Here is a 19,636-nt window from a genome sequence, read left to right on the forward strand (position 1 = left end):
CATTTAGTGGTCATTTGTACGGAATATGTACTTCACTGTGCAACCTACTAATAAAAGTCTCAATCAATCAAAAATATTTTATTTGTTCTCAATTTTAAAATGTTTAAACTCAAACAGACAAAATATAATTATTCATGCTAAAATTAAGATTATGATGTAAAGTCAATGACTAAGAATAAGTAAATAGCTTTTTATTAAAATTTCGGTAACACTTTAGTAAGGGGAACATATTCACTATTAATTAGTTGCTTATTAACATGCAAATTAGTAACATATTGGCTCTTAATTAGTCATTATTAAGTACTTATTAATGCCTTATTCTGCATGGCCTTATTATACAACCAATAAGCCGGTAAAACTTTAGTATGGGGAACATATTCACCATTACTAACCCTAACCCTCTAACCCTAACCAAATAACTGTAAATTAAGTCTTTGTTACATAGAATATGTTCCCCTACTGTCCAAATAACTCTAAATTAAGTATTTTATTACTTAGTGTATGTTCCCCATATTAAAGTGTTACCAACATTTCTAGAAATAGAATCTTAAATCTTGGCAAGTGGCAAAATAATTTGCAGTGCACCAATGTAAGATGTGTTATTGATGAGGCAGAAGTTGAAGATGAAGTGCCTCAAAAGTAGTTCTGTTAAAAGTAGGTCAACTTGATTGCTTTAGTGATGATAGCGCCAAGATTAGCCGCTGTCACCCTTAACCCGGAAAATGAAGTCTCGCTTGGTGAATATTTTTATTGATCGCCACAACATAATAATAGAAAATTACACCCCCACACTTTGTCATCAAAGAGCGAGGTCAGGGCTGTAGAAAATGAACTTGGCCTTTTTCTCTGTAAGCGATGTTAACCATCACAAACGTTCTGATCCTTGGAGACGTTTAACCAAACCACGGAATAAACTAGTTTGAATGTAATTTCCTGGTATTTAGTGTCCAAACTAAGAATCCATACGTCGGTGATTCAGTCTCTGCACGACTACAAAATAATCCACATTCGAGCCGGAGAAAGTTGCAAGTGCCAAAACTTTGATAAAGAAGGTGAGAAACACTATTGAATTAAAAAAAAGCACCCATAAGCAAGGACAAAAAAGGTTGCATCAGTGTGCCTCACCCCATCACCATCTTTGTCAACAAGAATGTTGAAAAAGTTAAAAGTGATGTTAAATGTTTATTTATATATTTAATTAATCATTAATCCGTATTTCACATTGTTTTATGCATGTAAAACTAACATTATTTATTCTCTACCGTCATATTGTTGGTGTCTAGAAGACATTAAAGGCCTACTGAAATGAAATTTTCTTATTTAAACGGGGATAGCAGATCCATTCTATGTGTCATACTTGATCATTTTTGCTGAAAGGATTTAGTAGAGAACATCGACGATAAAGTTCGCAACTTTTGGTCGCTGATAAAAAAGCCTTGCCTGTACCGGAAGTAGCGTAACGTCACAGGTTGTGGAGCTCCCATACTTGCCAACCTTGAGACCTCCAATATCGGGAGGTGGGGGTAGGGGGGGGGGGGCGTGGTTATTTACCGCTAGAATTCAGAAACTCGAGTATTTCATATATATATATATATATATATATATATATATATATATATATATATATATATATATATATATATATATATATATATGTATATATATATATATATATATATATATATATATATATATATGTATGAAATACTTGACTTTCAGTGAATTCTAGCTATATATATATATATATATATTTATTTTATTTACATAAAAGAAATACTTGAATTATCTATCCATTAGATGGCAGTATTGTCCTGTTTAACTTCTCTGTTCATGACTGAGAAATCATTTCGGCCACCGTGTTCAATGGAGAAGTCTGTTCTACATATTTACAGGCAACATACACCTTCCCCTTCGAACTGTCCAGGATGAACTGAAATTCTTGTTTCCATTCGTTTTGGAACTTGCAAGCGTATTTATATTGTGGGAAAGCGGACGTGAGAATAGGCTGTCCCCACTCAGTCTCAGGTCCGCATTGAGCTGGAGGGGGCGTGGCCTCCAGCTCCGGCTGAATACCGGGAGTTTGTCGGGAGAAAATCTCTGCCGGGAGGTTGTCGGGAGAGGCGCTGAATAACGGGATTCTCCCGCTAAAAACGGGAGGGTTGGCAAGTATGGGAGCTCCTCACATCTGCACATTGTTTACAATCATGGCCAGCAGCAGCGAGAGCGATTCGGACCGAGAAAGCGACGATTACCCCATTAATTTGAGCGAGGATGAAAGATTCGTGGATGAGGAAAGTGAGAGTGAAGGACTAGAGGGCAGTGGAAGCGATTCAGATAGGGAAGATGCTGTGAGAGGCGGGTGGGACCTGATATTCAGCTGGGAATGACTAAAACAGTAAATAAACATATATATATTCTATTAGCCACAACACAACCAGGCTTATATTTAATATGCCACAAATTAATCCGCATAACAAACACCTCCCCCCTCCCGTCCATATAACCCGCCAAAACAACTCAAACACCCGCACAACACACTCAATCCCACAGCCCAAAGTACCGTTCACCTCCGTAAAGTTCATACAGCACATATATTTCCCCAAAGTTACGTACGTGACATGCACATAGCGGCACGCACGTACGGGCAAGCGATCAAATGTTTGTTAGCCAAAGCTGCGTACTCACGGTAGCGCGTCTGCTATCCAACTCAAAGTCCTCCTGGTAAGAGTCTCTGTTGTCCCATCTCCACAAGCATGCGTATCCAACTCAAAGTCCTCCTGGTAAGAGTCTCTGTTGTCCCAGTTCTCCACAGGCCAATGGTAAAGCTTGACTGTCATCGTTCGGGAATGTAAACAATGAAACACCGGCTACGATGTAGCCGCTACGTGTTTGTGTTGCTATAGCCAGCCGCTAATACACCGATCCCACCAACAGCTTTCTTCTTTGCTGTCTTCATTGTTCATTAAACAAATTGCAAAAGATTCACCAACACAGATGTCCAGAATACTGTGGAATTTTGCGATGAAAACAGACGACTTAATAGCTGGCCACAATGGTGTCCCAATATGTCCGCACAATCCGTGACGTCACGCGCAAACGTCATCATACCGAGACGTTTTGAGCAGAATATTTCACGGGAAATTTAAAATTGCACTTTACTAATCTAACCCGGCTGTATTGGCATGTGTTGCAATGTTAAGATTTCATCATTGATATATAAACTATCAGACTGCGTGGTCAGCAGTAGTGGGTTTCAGTAGGCCTTTAATTGGCTTTACTTGATTTCTTATGAAAAAAGGGCTTTGGCTTTTGTAAAATATGGTTTTGGTGGGACCTTTTGCAACATATTACTCACCAAAAAATGTATTCATTGAAGTCACTCAAGATTTAAACTCAGAGACAACAACTTAAACTCTGCCTAACTCTTCCTTAAATCATAAGATGAGGGACAATAACGTTTGTTTCAGTCAGCATTGAACTGGCAAACTTTCTTTACTCCTCTTGAAATAAACGTCAGCAATCAATTTCATCACAGAGTTGTATTCACATGACAAATGAGCAATGACACAATTAAGAGGAGCTTTCACCCTAATTACCCTCGCGTCTCACATAGAGGCTTTCCAAAGGGGGACATGACAGTGCTGAGTCAGCTGCTTCAAAAGATTTAGCAATATATTCTTGCAGCAGAACAGACACAGGATGAACGCTCTGATGCATTCAAGTGCTGGTGAGGACGAGAAAGGACACATGCAGGTACATTTGTACTGTACAATTTAACTGCTTTGTAAAAAAAAAAATCAAAATACAAATCAGGCTTCACTACACAGTCTAAAATGAAACTTTTTTTAAGCCCCTTTTTATGCAAACTGGACTTAGTAATGTTGTTTTAACAGTAATATGTGTTTTATGAACCAACATTAAAATCTATCATCTCACTCACTTTTGACAGACGAGGCGCTCAAACAAACGCTTTTCAGCTTTCAAGTTTTCATGACGTCATGAAAGAAAGATCTCCTTCCTCATTAATCTGTTGTTACGTTGTTGTAGTGATTTATGGCATCTATCATGTTGGAATAGTGCAGTTACAGTGTGCATGTCAGAAGTGGACAATAGCTTATTGGATACAAATGCACAAACACACACATGCACACGCACACACACAACAAACAGCATTTTATTAGCATTAAAGCTACACACACACACCAAATCACATTTCATTGGCATTAAAGCTACAAGCACACCCACACACGAGAGGTGGGTTGTAATGGATTACATTGACTTACTTTACTTACTCAGACAATGGAACAAACTTTTTACTTGTTTTTTTTGTGAAGAAGTATCCATGTGTTTGTTTTGGTACCTCAGCAAGACTTCCGCCTCACATGACTGTTTCACGAATCCAACGGGACCACTAGTGACGTTGAACTGTATTTCACCAATCAAAGGCAGATATGCAGTCACATGACTGCACACAGACGCTCACATTGAATCAGTACTTTACCTAACAGACTAGGAATAAGATAATCTGTGTCAGTTTTAAAGCTACAAACTCCACTTCCAACTAGAGAAAACATGTTGCTTGAAGTTGCTCCAGTGGGTCCAACGTTGACGTCAGCCTCGTCTCCAGTGGGTAGAACATCGACGCCAGCCTCGCTTCCAGCCCGGCAGCCAGCTCCGCCTCCAACCCGGCAGCCAGCTTGCCTACCGCAGAAGCGTTGGTCTGGCACTCGCCCTCCTCGCCTGCTGCTGAGGTGGTCTACCGGTGCCCGCACCCCTCCTCCTTGGTGGTCGCTAGGATGGCCATGGACGCTCCCTGCGCCATTTGGAGCCATGCCTAGGACTGAGGATTTATTCGTGCTCCCGTCCTCCTCCTTGTCGGCAATGCATGTGGTTAGTTCATGGACGTCCTCCGCGCTATCAGCAGCAATGTAAAAGACCTTGGCGTTGAGCTCTGCTGCTGTTGAAGCTCCGTTTCAACCCACGTTAGCCTCCTTGTGGTCCACAGGTGTGGCCAGTTTGTGGACGGCAACCTCGCCAGCTGCAGTGGCATTGTACTCGCCGCCGCCACCTGACTCGTCCCCGGTGATTTCGGGGTCACTTGGCCTGGCGCCCTGCCGCCAACTCGTCCCGCGATCCTTGTTGCACGGGTCATGTCTTAGTTTATGTTTAGTAGTATTCTTCCTGTGTTTAAGTCTAGTTTTGTTCCTAGTGCCACTTGGCTCCTTTTGTTTATATTCCATTGTGAGGAACCTTGAGCTCACATGTCTCTTATAATGATTAGCGTCCCCATCTGTTTTAAGGCTAATCATCTCCCTTATTTATACCCGTCTCGCCATGCAGTAAGCGCGGTTCTAATGTTCGCTCTATGCGACAATTACGTTGTGTAAATGGGTTATACTTGTATAGCGCTTTTCTATCTTCAAGGTACTGAAAGCGTTTTGACACTATTTCCACATTCACACACATGCAAGGCACTAACCCCAACCTATCAGGAGCAAGGGTTAAGTCTCCTGCCCAAGGACACAATGGACGCGACTAGGATGCGGAAGCTGGACTCAAACCTGGAACTTCAAGTTGCTAGCACGGCCGCTCTTCCACTGATTAGCTGTATGTCAATACTGTGTACCGCCTGTTGTTTTAGGATGACTGTTGCCTTTTGCTTATGCTATTGGTTGCATGTTCCTGCTGCACTTCCTTGTGCAACTTGAGATGGAATTAAAGCACTTGCTTGCCTGCAAGCCGCTTCTGCTGCCCCTTGCCTTTCCTTTTCGCATCTTGAGAACACGACCGTTGCCACAATGCAACCCCAACGTGACATTAACCTTATTTTAAAAAATTAGCAGGGTATTGGTACTGATACTGGTCTGATGACCAACAATCTGCATGAGCAAGGGGAAAAAGTCGGCCTACGTATAAGCCAAGAGAAGACCAAGGCCATGACCGTCGCACAAGACCAAAACGTTCCACTGCTCACCGTAGGCGAACAAGGCATAGAGTACGTTGAGAACTTCACGTATCTTGGAAGCAACATCTCAAACACTGGAGACGCAGAAAAGGATGTACAGACCAGAATCGGAAAAGCTGCAGGAGTCTTCCAACGCCTCTGGAACATCTGATCATCAAAATCTATCAGTACGTCCACAAAGCTGCGCCTCTATACTGTATGTCAGTGGTCATCCCTACAGTGACCTATGCCTGTGAGACGTGGATGAAGACATCAAGCATTACTAACAAGCTGGATGTCTTCCACCGACGGTGCCTCAGATACATCTTGAGGATCTCATGGAGAGACCACATCACCAATGAAGAGGTGATGAGAAGGGCAGGGGTAGCACCATTGTCTGACATAGTCTCTGACATGAGAAGGAGAATGGCTGGACACGTACTCCGACTGCCAAGAGAGAGACCGGCAAGTGTGGCAATGGACTGGGTGCCAGAAGGGGGAAAGAGGAAGAAAGGACAGCCAAAGAAGACGTGGAGACAAACAGCCAATGAAGACCTGGGAGAGATGGGAGTCAGCTGGCATGGAGCAAGAAGGGTCGCCAGTGACCGGAACAAATGGAGGGGACTCGTCGCCCAATGTTCCAACAGGAATGGGAGGAACTAAGTCTAAGTAAGTAAGTAAGACTGGTCTGATGAATTTGTTATTTTTTCCTGTTTTCTGTGCTTTTAAGTAGAATATTAATAAACATGAAGTGTTTTATTCTGAAAATTAACTGGCTATATTTTGTTTACGTGTTGTACTACCTGCCCTGCTCTAATCTGATCAATGCAATATTGCTACGCCATTGCTCTTACATTTGGTGAAAATAGAATCTTCCAAATTTGCTTTTAAGAGCTCTGGACTATCGGAGATGAACCGTTTAGGGTGCTCACGGACTCCAGCGTACTGTGGGCAGAGCATACCGTGGGCGGAATGTCCACAGTCATTGTCAAGTGCACTTCCGTGTTGCAGTTTTCTGTGAAATGTTCGAGAACCACTATGTTTCCCATAATCCCTGTGCATTGTTTATATTTTTCTGTCATGGCATCCTACACCGATGATGAAGTGGAACTTCTCTACGTGCTCGTTTTACAAAGCACTGAACTAAAGAGTTGGCCTGAGGTTTGTATGAATATTAAATACAACAAGAGAGGAGGAAGAGAAGTACACTACCGTTCAAAAGTTTGGGGTCACCCAAACAATTTTGTGGAATAGCCTTCATTTCTAAGAACAACAATAGACTGTCGAGTTTCAGATGAAAGTTCTCTTTTTCTGGCCATTTTGAGCGTTTAATTGACCCCACAAATGTGATGCTCCAGAAACTCAATCTGCTCAAAGGAAGGTCAGTTTTGTAGCTTCTGTAACGAGCTAAACTGTTTTCAGATGTGTGAACATGATTGCACAAGGGTTTTCTAATCATCAATTAGCCTTCTGAGCCAATGAGCAAACACATTGTACCATTAGAACACTGGAGTGATAGTTGCTGGAAATGGGCCTCTATACACCTATGGAGATATTGCACCAAAAACCAGACATTTGCAGCTAGAATAGTCATTTACCACAGTGGTCCCCAACCTTTTTGTAGCTGGGGACCGGTCAACGCTTGAAAATTTGTCTTGCGCGGCCCGGTACCAATCGGTCCGCGGACCGGTACCGGGCCGCGGCCCGGTGGTTGGGGACCACTGATTTATCACATTAGCAATGTATAGAGTGTATTTCTTTAAAGTTAAGACTAGTTTAAAGTTATCTTCATTGAAAAGTACAGTGCTTTTCCTTCAAAAATAAGGACATTTCAATGTGACCCCAAACTTTTGAACTGTAGTGTATATTTGAAAAGTCGTACTTGCTACCAGCTGCTACCAAGCGAAATGTTGCTGCCAGTTATCGACTTAAAACGTCAATTGTGTTGCAAATTGTCAAAGGAAAGTTGTGGAAAACTTATGCTAATTTGTGTCAATGTGGATTGATGTGAAAAATACATGCCGATCATTGTTTTGTGTGACACGAGTATACAGAGGAGGGTTTTGCGTACATACCGCCCGAGTATGTGTGGGCCTGTGGACAACCAACGCAGCACAGCTGGTAAAAGTTGACACAATACGAATGGAAAGCAGCACTCGCAGTCGTACAGGAAGGAGCCGCTACTAAGGATGTAACTATATGAAAATTTCATATCACAGTTATTGTCACCAACATAAGCACGGCTATCATTATCATCACGGTATTATCATGGTATTGTTGAAAGTGCTTAAAAGTACTCATTTACACTTATAACCAACCTTTATAAAAAAAAATATATAATACAATATATCAGTGCTTCTCGAATTTTTTTCACCGGGTACCTCAGAAAAAACTTAGCTCTCCAAGTACGACCATAAAGAACCGGCATTAAAATACAGTAGCATAATAGGCCTAAGTATTCATTAAAGACAATGCAGAGGTATTATTTAACAAGTATATTTAACAGTTTCGGCCACTGTAACATTACACAAAATTTGAACAGTAATGCTGTGTTTGAAAAGAGGAAAATAAAACACTGTACTTTAATCAAGTGGTTATTTGGTGTACCACTAGATGGAGCCCGTGCACCACTAGTGGTACACGTACCAGAGTTTGAAAATCATGCAATAAATGAATAGCCACACAATATATTTTTTGGTGGAAAACATGTTGTGTAATATTATTGTTCTGGCAAGTTAAGAGCCATATTATTTTCATTTCAGTGTTTAAATATTTTTATATTATTCTCTTTTAATTTGTAAAAGCTTCAATGTTTTTTTAATGATGAAGGAAAAAAAGCGCATCTTGGGTGCGTCACCTCCGGTTTATGTGACGTCACGCACATTCAGTTCCTGTTGTCATATTGCTTCGGGTATCGACCGATCTCTGTCTAAGATAACTCAGTCAGTAGGTTTAATGTGTACAATTGAGTATCTTAGTTGCTCAGCCAGTAATGTGTTCATATAAGTTTAGATTGTGGAATGTTTTTTTAGTGAGGAAAGAAGTTAATGTCTCTTCTATTCATGTTAGCATTCAAGTCTGCTAGCGCAACCTTGCTTCTCCAGTAAATAAGCTGTGTCACTGGTCCATGAGTTTATTAAAGGCCTACTGAAACCCACTACTACCGACCATGCAGTCTGATAGTTTATATATCAATGATGAAATCTTAACATTGCAACACATGCCAATACGGCCGAGTTAACTTATAAAGTGCAATTTTAAATTTCCCACGAAACTTCCGGTTGAAAACGTCTATGTATGATGACGTTTGCGCGTGACGTCAATGGTTGAAACGGAAGTATTCGGACACCATTGTATCTCTATACAAACAGCTCTGTTTTCTTTGCAAAATTCCACAGTATTCTGGACATCTGTGTTGGTGAATCTTTTGGAATTTGTTTAATGAACAATGGAGACTGCAAAGAAGAAAACTGTAGGTGGGATCGGTGTATTAGCGGCTGGATGCAGCAACACAACCAGGAGGACTTTGACTTGGATAGCAGAAAGCTATCCGACGATAGCCGCCGACCGCATCGATGATCGGGTGAAGTCCTTCGTCGCGCCGTCGATCGCTGGAACGCAGGTGAGCACGGGTGTTGATGAGCAGATGAGGGCTGGCGTAGGTGGAGCGCTAATGTTTTTATCATAGCTCTGACGAGGTCCCGTAGCTAAGTTAGCTTCAATGGCGTCGTTAGCAACAGCATTGCTAGGCTTCGACAGGCGGCACAGCATTAACCGTGTAGTTACAGGTCCAGTGTTTGGTTCGGTGTCTCCTGATAGTAGTATTGTTGATCTGCTGTCTATCCTTCCAGTCAGGGGTTTATTTCTTTTGTTTCTATCTGCATTTAAGCACGATGCTATCACGTTAGCTCCGTAGCTAAAGTGCTTCGCCGATGTATTGTCGTGGAGATAAAAGTCACTGTGAATGTCCATTTCGCGTTCTCGACTCTCATTTTCAAGAGGATATAGTATCCGAGGTGGTTTAAAATACAAATCCGTGATCCACAATAGAAAAAGGAGAAAGTGTGGAATCCAATGAGCCCTTTTACCTAAGTTACGGTCAGAGCGAAAAAAGATACGCCTGCACTGCACTCTAGTCCTTCACTCTCACGTTCCTCATCCACGAATCTTTCATCCTCGCTCAAATTAATGGGGTAATCGTCACTTTCTCGGTCCGAATCGCTCTCGCTGCTGGTGTAAACAATGGGGAAATGTGAGGAGCCCTTCAACCTGCGACGTCACGCTACTTCCGGTACAGGCAAGGCTTTTTTTTATCAGCGACCAAAAGTTGCGAACTTTATCGTCGATGTTCTCTACTAAATCCTTTCAGCAAAAATATGGCAATATCACGAAATGATCAAGTATGACACATAGAATGGATCTGCTATCCCCGTTTAAATAAAAAAATCATTTCAGTAGGCCTTTAAAGCGTTATCAATCACAGTTTTAAGATCATTTTAATTTAAAACAGTAATACTAACCGTGGGAAGTTTTATCGCGGTTTGTCATTATACGGTTTATCATTACATCCCTACCTGCTACAAATGAGCACTTGGGGCAATTTAGGTTAAGATGGTTGTTAACTGATGTTATCGTTGATTTTTAAGCTTGTTGCAATTGTTGTTGCTATTCCTGCTGTTCTGAGGGCTTCCTGTGGGTGACTTCAGGTGTCACTTTGTTGTTTGAAAATATGAATGATATCATCAGTTACTAGTCGACCTTAAGAACTCTGAAGTTGTGCAACCCTTGGAGCAAACCCATAATGCAAATGATATGGTTGTTTTGACACACCCCACCACCACAAATGTGGGAAAAACTGTAATGTATAAAACAGATCTCGTTCCATTAATCCTAATTGATGTCGCTTTGGATGGTTCAAGGATTGTGTGTGTTTTTACCTCAAACTCCTCTGAGAAACCTTGCAGGTTGTTCTTGTAGAGCTCCATGATGTGTTTGACAAACTGCTTGACAGGAATGGCCTCCATGTCATCTACAGGGCGCACAAGCAAGTGTTTAGCACATCAGAAATGTTCTTAATGACAAATAGACAAGCTTCTGCCCATGAGAAAAAACAACACAAGAGCTGGTGTCACCAATGGTGTTATTTTAGGCGCTTATGGAGGGTAGCATCTGTCCTATCATGCTCAGGTCACACATGAGGGATCCGTGATAAGGCTGGTGGAGCAGCACACAAGGACAATGGAGGCCGGGTCGCAGCTGTCATGGCGACTGATGCTGGCTAATGTTTTAACTAACACACCACCGCAGCTGAGGCCTGAAGGGGACACTCTTGAGTGTCTAAGAGTGCATTCATCAAAATGTCCCCGTTACCAAAAGCTTGACTATAACAAAGCAGGCTGATTAGGTCCTAAATGCATGTGTTTCATGCTAATTGATTAGCCTCAACATCTGTCTCGTCATCTCAATGTTTTTGCTTATTGTGTAAACTATTTTACACAAAATTAAAAATTTGTTTCAAAACATTCCTCTTTCAAAATGTTCGGCTCATTCATAACCGGATTTTACAATTTATTCTATTTTCCAAAATTCTTACATTTCTAAACATTTACATTTCCCAACCAATTCAAACCTTTCCACCGTCAACATTCCACTCATTAAGGACATTCTAACATTTTTTTTTCATATACCGTATTTTTCGAACTGTAAGTCGCAGTTTTTTTCATAGTTGGGCTGGGGGTGCGACTTATACTCAGGAGCGACTTACCATAAAATATCAAATAATATTATTTAGCTCATTCACGTAAGAGACGAGACGTATAAGATGTCATGGGATTTAGCGATTAGGAGTGACAGATTGTTTGGTAAACGTATAGCATGTTCTATATGTTATAGTTATTTGAATGACTCTTACCATAATATGTTACGTTAACATACCAGGCATGTTCTCAGTTGGTTATTTATGCCTCATATAACGTACACTTATTCAGCCTGTTGTTCACTATTCTTTATTTATTTTAAATTGCCTTTCAAATGTCTATTCTTGGTGTTGGGTTTTATCAAATACATTTCCCCCCAAAATGCGACTTATACTCCAGTGCGACTTATATATGTTTTTTTCCTTCTTTTTTATGCATTTTCGGCCGGTGCGACTTATACTCCGGAGCGACTTATAATCCGAAAAATATGGTAATCATATCTTAAGAACAAATTAGAATTGTATGGCTTTAGAATGTTGGTCTTGAACTGGGTCAGAAGCTACTTAACCAACAGGAAGCAATAAGGGAAGCTAGGCGAACATATGTCTACAGCGCTAAATATATCTTGCGGCATACCCCAAGGATCAATACTGTGACCAAAATTGTTTTACATTGCTCGATATCAGGGGTGTCCAAGCTACGGCCTGTCGGTCAAGTGTGGCCCGCCAGTGTCTTCAGTCTGGCCCGTGAAACATCCCTAGTGTAATATGAAGTCTGGCCAGCGGCATGTTTTTAATTTGATTTTAATTAATTTGCAGCCTGACGCTACAAATATGCTGCTATCTTGTGGATAACATTGGTAAGTTTTTTTTATTGAAAAACTATGAAAATAGCATACATTTGTATGACCCAATCCAAACAACCTTACCCCCTCAAGGTACAAATAAACTTTGACCAACCCAGAAAGTCAATACCTGCTCACTAAACTTTGTGGACATTCTAAAAAAAAGTCCAAGAACCATAAACATTTTAAAATTACAACCATATAAATCATACTCCTTTTCGAACATGTTGCAATGAGAATTGTGAATATGCGATGTACCATATTGTAGCTGTATGCGTGTTCCAAATTAACAAACAATAACCATTTTTACGTCTGAAAAAGCCCCAGAACTTACCACTATTCTCGAAAAAACGTATTACTCCATCCATATTTTTAAACCCATTCAAACCATTTAAAAGTCAGAATGCACCTTGAAAATGTTAGTCAATTACTAATAAGCTATTTTTTTGTAGCTAATTTTACAGGTACACGCCTCAAAATCAAATATGTTTTTACTTCAGGAATGCTAATGTATAGCTCGGTTGGTAGAGTGGCCGTGCCAGCAACTTGAGGGTTCCAGGTTCGATCCCAGCTTCCGCCATCCTAGTTACTGCCGTTGTGTCCTTGGGCAAGACACTTTACCCACCTGCTCCCAGTGCCACCCACACTGGTTTAAATGTAACTTAGATATTGGGTTTCACTATGTAAAGCGCTTTGAGTCACTAGAGAAAAAGCGCTATATAAATATAATTCACTCACACACTCACACTAACTGTTAGCATGCCTGAAGTAACAACATATTTGACACCATTTTTTTTGTTGCTAATTTTGAAGGTGTACATCTTGACGCTAAGTGGCTTTTCAGCATTCACTCACATTTGCAATTTCTAGTTACTTGTAAAATTCACATCCTATTCAGGCCACAGCTCTAAGATTGTCCCTATTCTCTCGGTAGGCTGAGCTCTTCTGACAGAGTATGCTGTGGGAACGTCGCAATGCAAATAAAAGGAGAAAGGAGGAGACAAGCAATGAAAGCAGAATCCATGCCGAGTGGATTGCGACATCGGCGGCGCTTTGTGACTACGATATCTCAAGTCTTCAAATGTCACAGAGCTTTGCGACAGAGAAACTTAAGCCTGATATCAACTAGCAGCCAGCCAGCGCGCGCCTCGACTGTCGGGAACATTAAAAGCAGAAAAAAAGGCAGCCTGCACGGTGCTCAGCAGCTCCCACAGTCATTTGGCATGTAAATTGTGTTAAATTGTGCAAATATGCACATGGCGGTAAAGGCCTTCCGAGAACTCCTCATGGTAATTGGAGGATACCTCCTGAATTATTATAATTGGTACACAGTTAGTTTGAATTCATGTCCTAAATAATGAAATGTATGTCAAGTCATTAGAAGATCTTTCAAAAGCTACAGAAGGTTGGCGCTCATTTACCTGGTATGGGAATGAAAGGGATGCTCTCATTGGCCACAACCCGAGGAGAACTGCTCTCTTCCACGTAGAAGTGAGCGGTCTGAAAAAACCTCCTGCAGGGACGCAAAACAACAAAATACTTCGGTGAATACATACAACAAATGAATACCGGTGTAAACATCAAATAAATACTGTATTTGTGTATGCAACAAATACATTATTGTGTAAACAACAAAATAAACACTGGTGTACACAACAAATAAATACTTGTTTGCACAACAGATGAATATTGGTGCAAACAAAATAAATAATGCAGTAAACATCAAATACACAACAAATAAATACTTTTACACACACCAAATACATACTTATGTAAACTTGAGTGAACAGGTGAGGGAGGAAAGTAGAAATGTGGCAATAGGCTTGGTGAAGAGATAGCGTAGCAGTGAAAGTGAATGTTACATTTTCAAAAATATATGGCCAAGGGGGAGAAGGTAAGTGATAAAGAGAAGGGGGCCCAAGACAGATCCTTGTAGAACACCTGTTATTTCTGCAGAATGATCATATTTAAAGGATTTAAGCTGTATCAACTGAGTGCGACCTGCGAGGTATGAGTGAAACCAGTCCAGGTGGTGTTGATGATGGCAGTGGATGAGTGTCTATTGAAGAGGATTAAATGGGAGATGGTGTCGAAGGTTGCACTCGGGTCCAGGGAGATGAGGATGGAGAGACGTCCAGAATCAGCTGCTGGGATGAGGTTGTTGGTGATTTTTTAATAGGGCAGTTTCTGAACTGTGAAGGGGGCGAAGACCAGACTGAAAAGATTCGGAGTGATGGGTCAGGTGGAGGTGTGATTGGGATGCAACAGTTTTTTTTAAGAATTTTTGAGATGGAAGGTAAATTGGAAATGTGACGGAGGTTATTGTAATTGTTGGGATCTGAACCGGGTTTCTTCAAAATTGGAGAAACAGCTGCTATTTTAAAACGTGGCGGAACAATACCAGTGGAAAGCGAAGAGTGAAAAATAGCAGGGATGAGAGGAAGCAGAGAGGAGAGGCATACTTTGACCAGGGTCGAGTGAAAATGATCTAACTTGAATTTATTGATCAATTCTGAGATTTCTGCCAGAGTGGGGAATACAAAAATGGAAAAAGGCTGGCAGTATGGAGAAAGTTCAGGTGAGCAGAGAGGCACATAAGTGGAGCAAAGTTGTTTGTGAATATTGTGATTTTTTTCAGTAAAAAAGAGCATTATTGAGTTGCAGGTGTCAGCTGAGTACAGTTGGGGTTGGAAAATGTTGTTAAATAATGAAAACAGCGCCTTGATGTGACCAAGACATAGTACAGGTTTCTTCCAAGTTGTATGGTCATAAGGCAAACAGTGCAGTCCAGTAATATTTGACATTATATATACTCCAGTTCAGTTGCATCAGTTTGTTTGTTTAAAGGGACAATGCACATTGATGAACACGACAACACATAGGATGTGCTCCAGTGATCCAACTGACTGACCAGGAACTATAACAAAGTATGTAAAGCCCTTTATTTATTATATCTATTATATTATCTCAAGTGGAATAATCTCTGTTCTCGGCGCAAGAGCTAGTCATCAACTAGCTTTACACTTAATCAATGAGCAGCTTCTTAATAGACTTTGATGGCCATTAATTTCTAGGCTTAGTCAGGGCATTGAAGGGATCTGGTTTGGTGCAGATGATGTGGTCATGCTGGCTTCACATGGTCTTCAGCTCTCGCTGGATCGGTTCAAAGCTGAGTGAGAAGTGACTGAGGTGACAATCAGAACCTAAAAGTTGGAGTCCATGATTCTCAAACAGCAAAAGGTTGAGTTTTATCTACAGGTCAAAAATGAGATCCTGCTCCAAGTGGAGGAGTTTGAGTTCCTTGGAGTCTTGTTCACGAGTTAGGGAAGAATGGATAATGAGATGGACTGGCGGATCAGTGCGGCATCTACAGTCAGACTCTGAAGCCAGAAGGCAAAGCTCTCAATTTAGTGGTTGATCTACTGTAAGGTGCTGTCCTCACCAACTGTATGTTCATGAGCTTTGGGTTGTGACCAAAAATAACAAGATCACGGGTAAAAGCGACCAACATTAATTTACTATGTATGGGGGCGGGGCACTCCCTAAGAGAAAGAGTGAGAAGCTCTGTCACCCGGTAGGAAACCCACTGTTCCTCCACACTGAGAGGAGCCAAATCAGGTGACTCAAGAATCAGGTCAGGATGCCCCCCAGACGCCTCCCTGGAGCAGGCAATCAGGGCACGTCTGGCCAGTAGACCACAGTTGACCAAAGCCATGCTGGCTTGGGAACACCTTGGGAGGAGCTGGAAGAATAAGCCAGGGAGAAGAAAGTCTGGGCTTCTCTGTTAACCTTGGGATTCGATTTCTAATGAGCAAAAAAAGATGGATGGATGTTCTCAATAATATTTGTCAACTTCTGAGGGCATGACAAAAAATTGTTGAGAACTTCTAAATTAGTCAGATTTTTGGAGCAGAGACTTGACCACTGTTTAAGTCCATAGCTTCAAGTCTGTCAATGCTTCTCATCCAACCTGATGGCGCTTGAGATGTGCTGCAAAGAGGAATGGATATGGAGGAATTGCCGAAACTGCTCCAAGATAGATGTTCCAAACTTCCATCCATCCATCCATTTTCTACCGCTTGTCCCGTTTGGGGTCGCGGGGGGTGCTGGAACCTATCTCAGCTACAATTGGGTGGAAGGCGGGGTACACCCTGGACAAGTCGCCACCTCATCGCAGGGCCAACACATATAGACAGACAACATTCACACTCACATTCACACACTAGGGCCAATTTAGTTTTGCCAATCAACCTATCCCCAGGTGCATGTCTTTGGAGGTGGGAGGAAGCCGGAGTACCCGGAGGGAACCCACGCAGTCACGGGGAGAACATGCAAACTCCACACAGAAAGATCCCGAGCCTGGGGTTGAACCCAAGACTACTCAGGACCTTCGTATTGTGAGGCAGACGCACAAACCCCTCTTCCACCGTGCTGCCCTGTTCCAAACTTGTCGCATTATATTCAATAAGACTTGATTGAGGTTGTAGTTGCTGACATAGGTACATAAAGTATTGACCAAATTCTGTGAATACTTATGTACATGTGATTTATTTTAAATTTGCAAATATCTTAAGAAAAACCTTTTCACATATGGAGTATTTTCTGGAGAATTTTGAGTCCAAAAGTGTATGTTTTCTATTTTGGAAAAAGGCTGTAACTTAACTTAACAAAATGTGGAAAAAGTGAAGCGCTGTGAACACTTTCCGGATGCACTGTGCGCACATAGAAACAACAAGGCTGTATTTGTAACAAATTTCGCTTCCGAACCAAAGGCGGTAAACATCTAATAATCTTATGTCTGATAAAATTTACTTGGTAGGATTGTCCTATTTATTTCTGAAGTATCCCAACAATTGGCTCAGAAACTGGTCAGCGATAACAATATTTACTAAAAGTCTTCATGTCTGCGAGGAAAGTAGACACCTGGTGGGTCATCACTGTGTGTATTGTGACTCTGAGCTCTTGGCAGTGACGGTCGGACTCCCTCCCCTCCCGGTGCCTCCCCTGCTTTCCTCTTTTGTCTCGTCCTGTCTTGTTTAACTTTCTTGTTGCCTCTTTTTGCACTGCTTTTCAAAATCTAAACAATGGAATTGATCAAGTGGCCTCTCAACAAAATTGACAAGATCTCGGGGTTCAGGGGAACCTCTCTGTTCTGTCGGAACGGTTGTTGTTGGACATACGACAGACTCTAAGGAGAGGCGGAGTGCCGCGCGCCTGGCGACCCTTTCAGTCGAGGACGTTGACGATATCTACCTCTTCGGAACCATGATAACAGGACATCAGCTGATTGGAGTAAGCGTTGTACTGTATAAAACAATTGGAAGATGCTGGCAGCCATTCAAGGTACCCCGAAGCTGCCACAAATAGTTGGAGGATACGGGCAGAAATGTGGTCACTCAGATTTTATAACATCGGATCGTCTGCCCTGCAGGATGAATTTGAGGACGAGAAATAGACAATTAAGAATGATAAGCTTAAATTTGCTTTAAGGTCAAGATTTTAACTGTGGAATAGAACACTTATTATTATGTTGACATTATTGCAACTATGTCACACACATGAATATCAAAACTGTATGTGTAACAGATTAAAAAATATCTTCAGATTTGAACATCTTTGTGTTTATTAGTTTTAAAGGTGCATGTTTTGACAAATTGTGCAGGACCTTAGGAGTAAAAGAGAAGTATTTATCATCATCTTGACACTTTATTTTAAAGCAACAAAATATGAGCAGTTCTTGTAGAAAACAGTCTTGCTGCAAAACAGTTTTCATGATAAATTATGCAAACTCATCCATTTAGCTAAGTAACACACAGTTTTTTGTCAAAGCATCCCATAAAAATGATTAACGTGTTAATTATCCTGCAGACTTCCTGTCACTAACACGGCAGTTTGGATCCTACCTGTACTTGCAGAGCAGACTGCAGATGCTTGTCATTCTTTAGCAAGCAAAACAACAAAGATGGACAGAGAAGCCAAAAAAGATGAGTGGAGGGGGGCAGCTAATTGTGAGAGGGCGGGAAAGAGGCGGAGCGTGGGTCTCCTCCCTGATTGCGTCACAGCCTCCAAATTCCAATCAATCTGCCAGTGTGGTCCAGCCAGGTCCACACCTCCTGCAGCGCTGCCTTGCATAGGGGGAATAACGTGGGAATAATGTGGCGTTCTCTCAAACATCTGTGAGCTCTCATCAAAGCCTCAAAGGCTTCCAGATGTGCGCCGCACATTTGGCAATTAAGTGAACTTGACTTTGAACGAAGCAAGAAGAAAGAGATATTCAAAGACTTATGTAGGAATGAGAAGTATTATGTTGTTCATGAGAGAAACGATGAAACCTTCTGACATTGTGGACGTCGTGATAACAACGGCTTGCATGGTCAGCTAGCTCTCTCATTTTGTGACGCTATTTTTACACTTGTGACAGAACCAATTAAGGTAAAAATGCATGGTGTAGACAACCACAATATATCACCCTGCATTTCCAAACATATGTCGGCACATTTTATGTTTACCTATGCACTGCCAGATATGATTATTACTGTTCTCATTCTTTTTAGCCAACTTTATGATGTCTCTCAAGCGTGAGGGAGGATCTTCTGATGGCAGTGCGTCCAAAAAAGGAAAGGAAGCGTACAAAGTGATGTGAAATTAGTAAAGGGATCTTAGAATAGCAGAAAATTCAATGATTCCATTCAAGAGTCTCTTTCAACTTTGTGGGAAGGAGGCTTGTTGAGTACTTGCGAGATTAAATAATAGTGCAGATAATTTAAGGGAGTGAAGAAATATGCATGAAGAAATGGCCTATAGTTATATTTGTAAGTCATTAGGCTTCCTGATGGTGGAATTACTGGAACTTGCATGGCTGGAAATTAGCCCAGCAGAAAAAAACACAGCTGGGACTTAAAATCTAAAGCAAAAAAGCCTAGCAGGCTGATGACCTCATGTATGAAATAAAGACAATTAAAAGTTAATACAAAATGTATAAAATATAGAGAATTAAAAATGACCACAAAATTAAAAATAATAAAGATAATTAAAATAAACTAACAAGTATTAAATAAAGACAACCAAATAAATACAAATGAATGTAATATAGACAATAAAAAGTTCTACCAAAATGAAATAAAGAAAATAAAAAGCTTAAAGGTGCTATAT

The 19,636-nt window shown here is 41.2% G+C and overlaps 1 protein-coding gene across 4 annotated transcripts in view; it reads right to left on the reverse strand.

The window, feature by feature from the left end:
• LOC133650978 (receptor-type tyrosine-protein phosphatase gamma-like) overlaps nt 1-19,636 on the reverse strand; it is a 369,942-nt gene that overhangs the window by 24,814 nt on the left and 325,492 nt on the right. For all 4 annotated transcript variants that reach the window (XM_062048807.1, XM_062048817.1, XM_062048833.1 and 1 more), the window contains 2 exons: nt 13,906-13,997; nt 10,882-10,973 (listed from right to left, as the gene is read on the reverse strand). In XM_062048807.1, coding sequence (XP_061904791.1) covers nt 10,882-10,973; nt 13,906-13,997 — 184 coding nt within the window. The remainder of the gene's footprint in view (nt 1-10,881; nt 10,974-13,905; nt 13,998-19,636) is intronic.

Source organism: Entelurus aequoreus, linkage group LG01, assembly GCF_033978785.1.
Source record: "Entelurus aequoreus isolate RoL-2023_Sb linkage group LG01, RoL_Eaeq_v1.1, whole genome shotgun sequence".
Lineage (NCBI taxonomy): Eukaryota > Metazoa > Chordata > Actinopteri > Syngnathiformes > Syngnathidae > Entelurus > Entelurus aequoreus.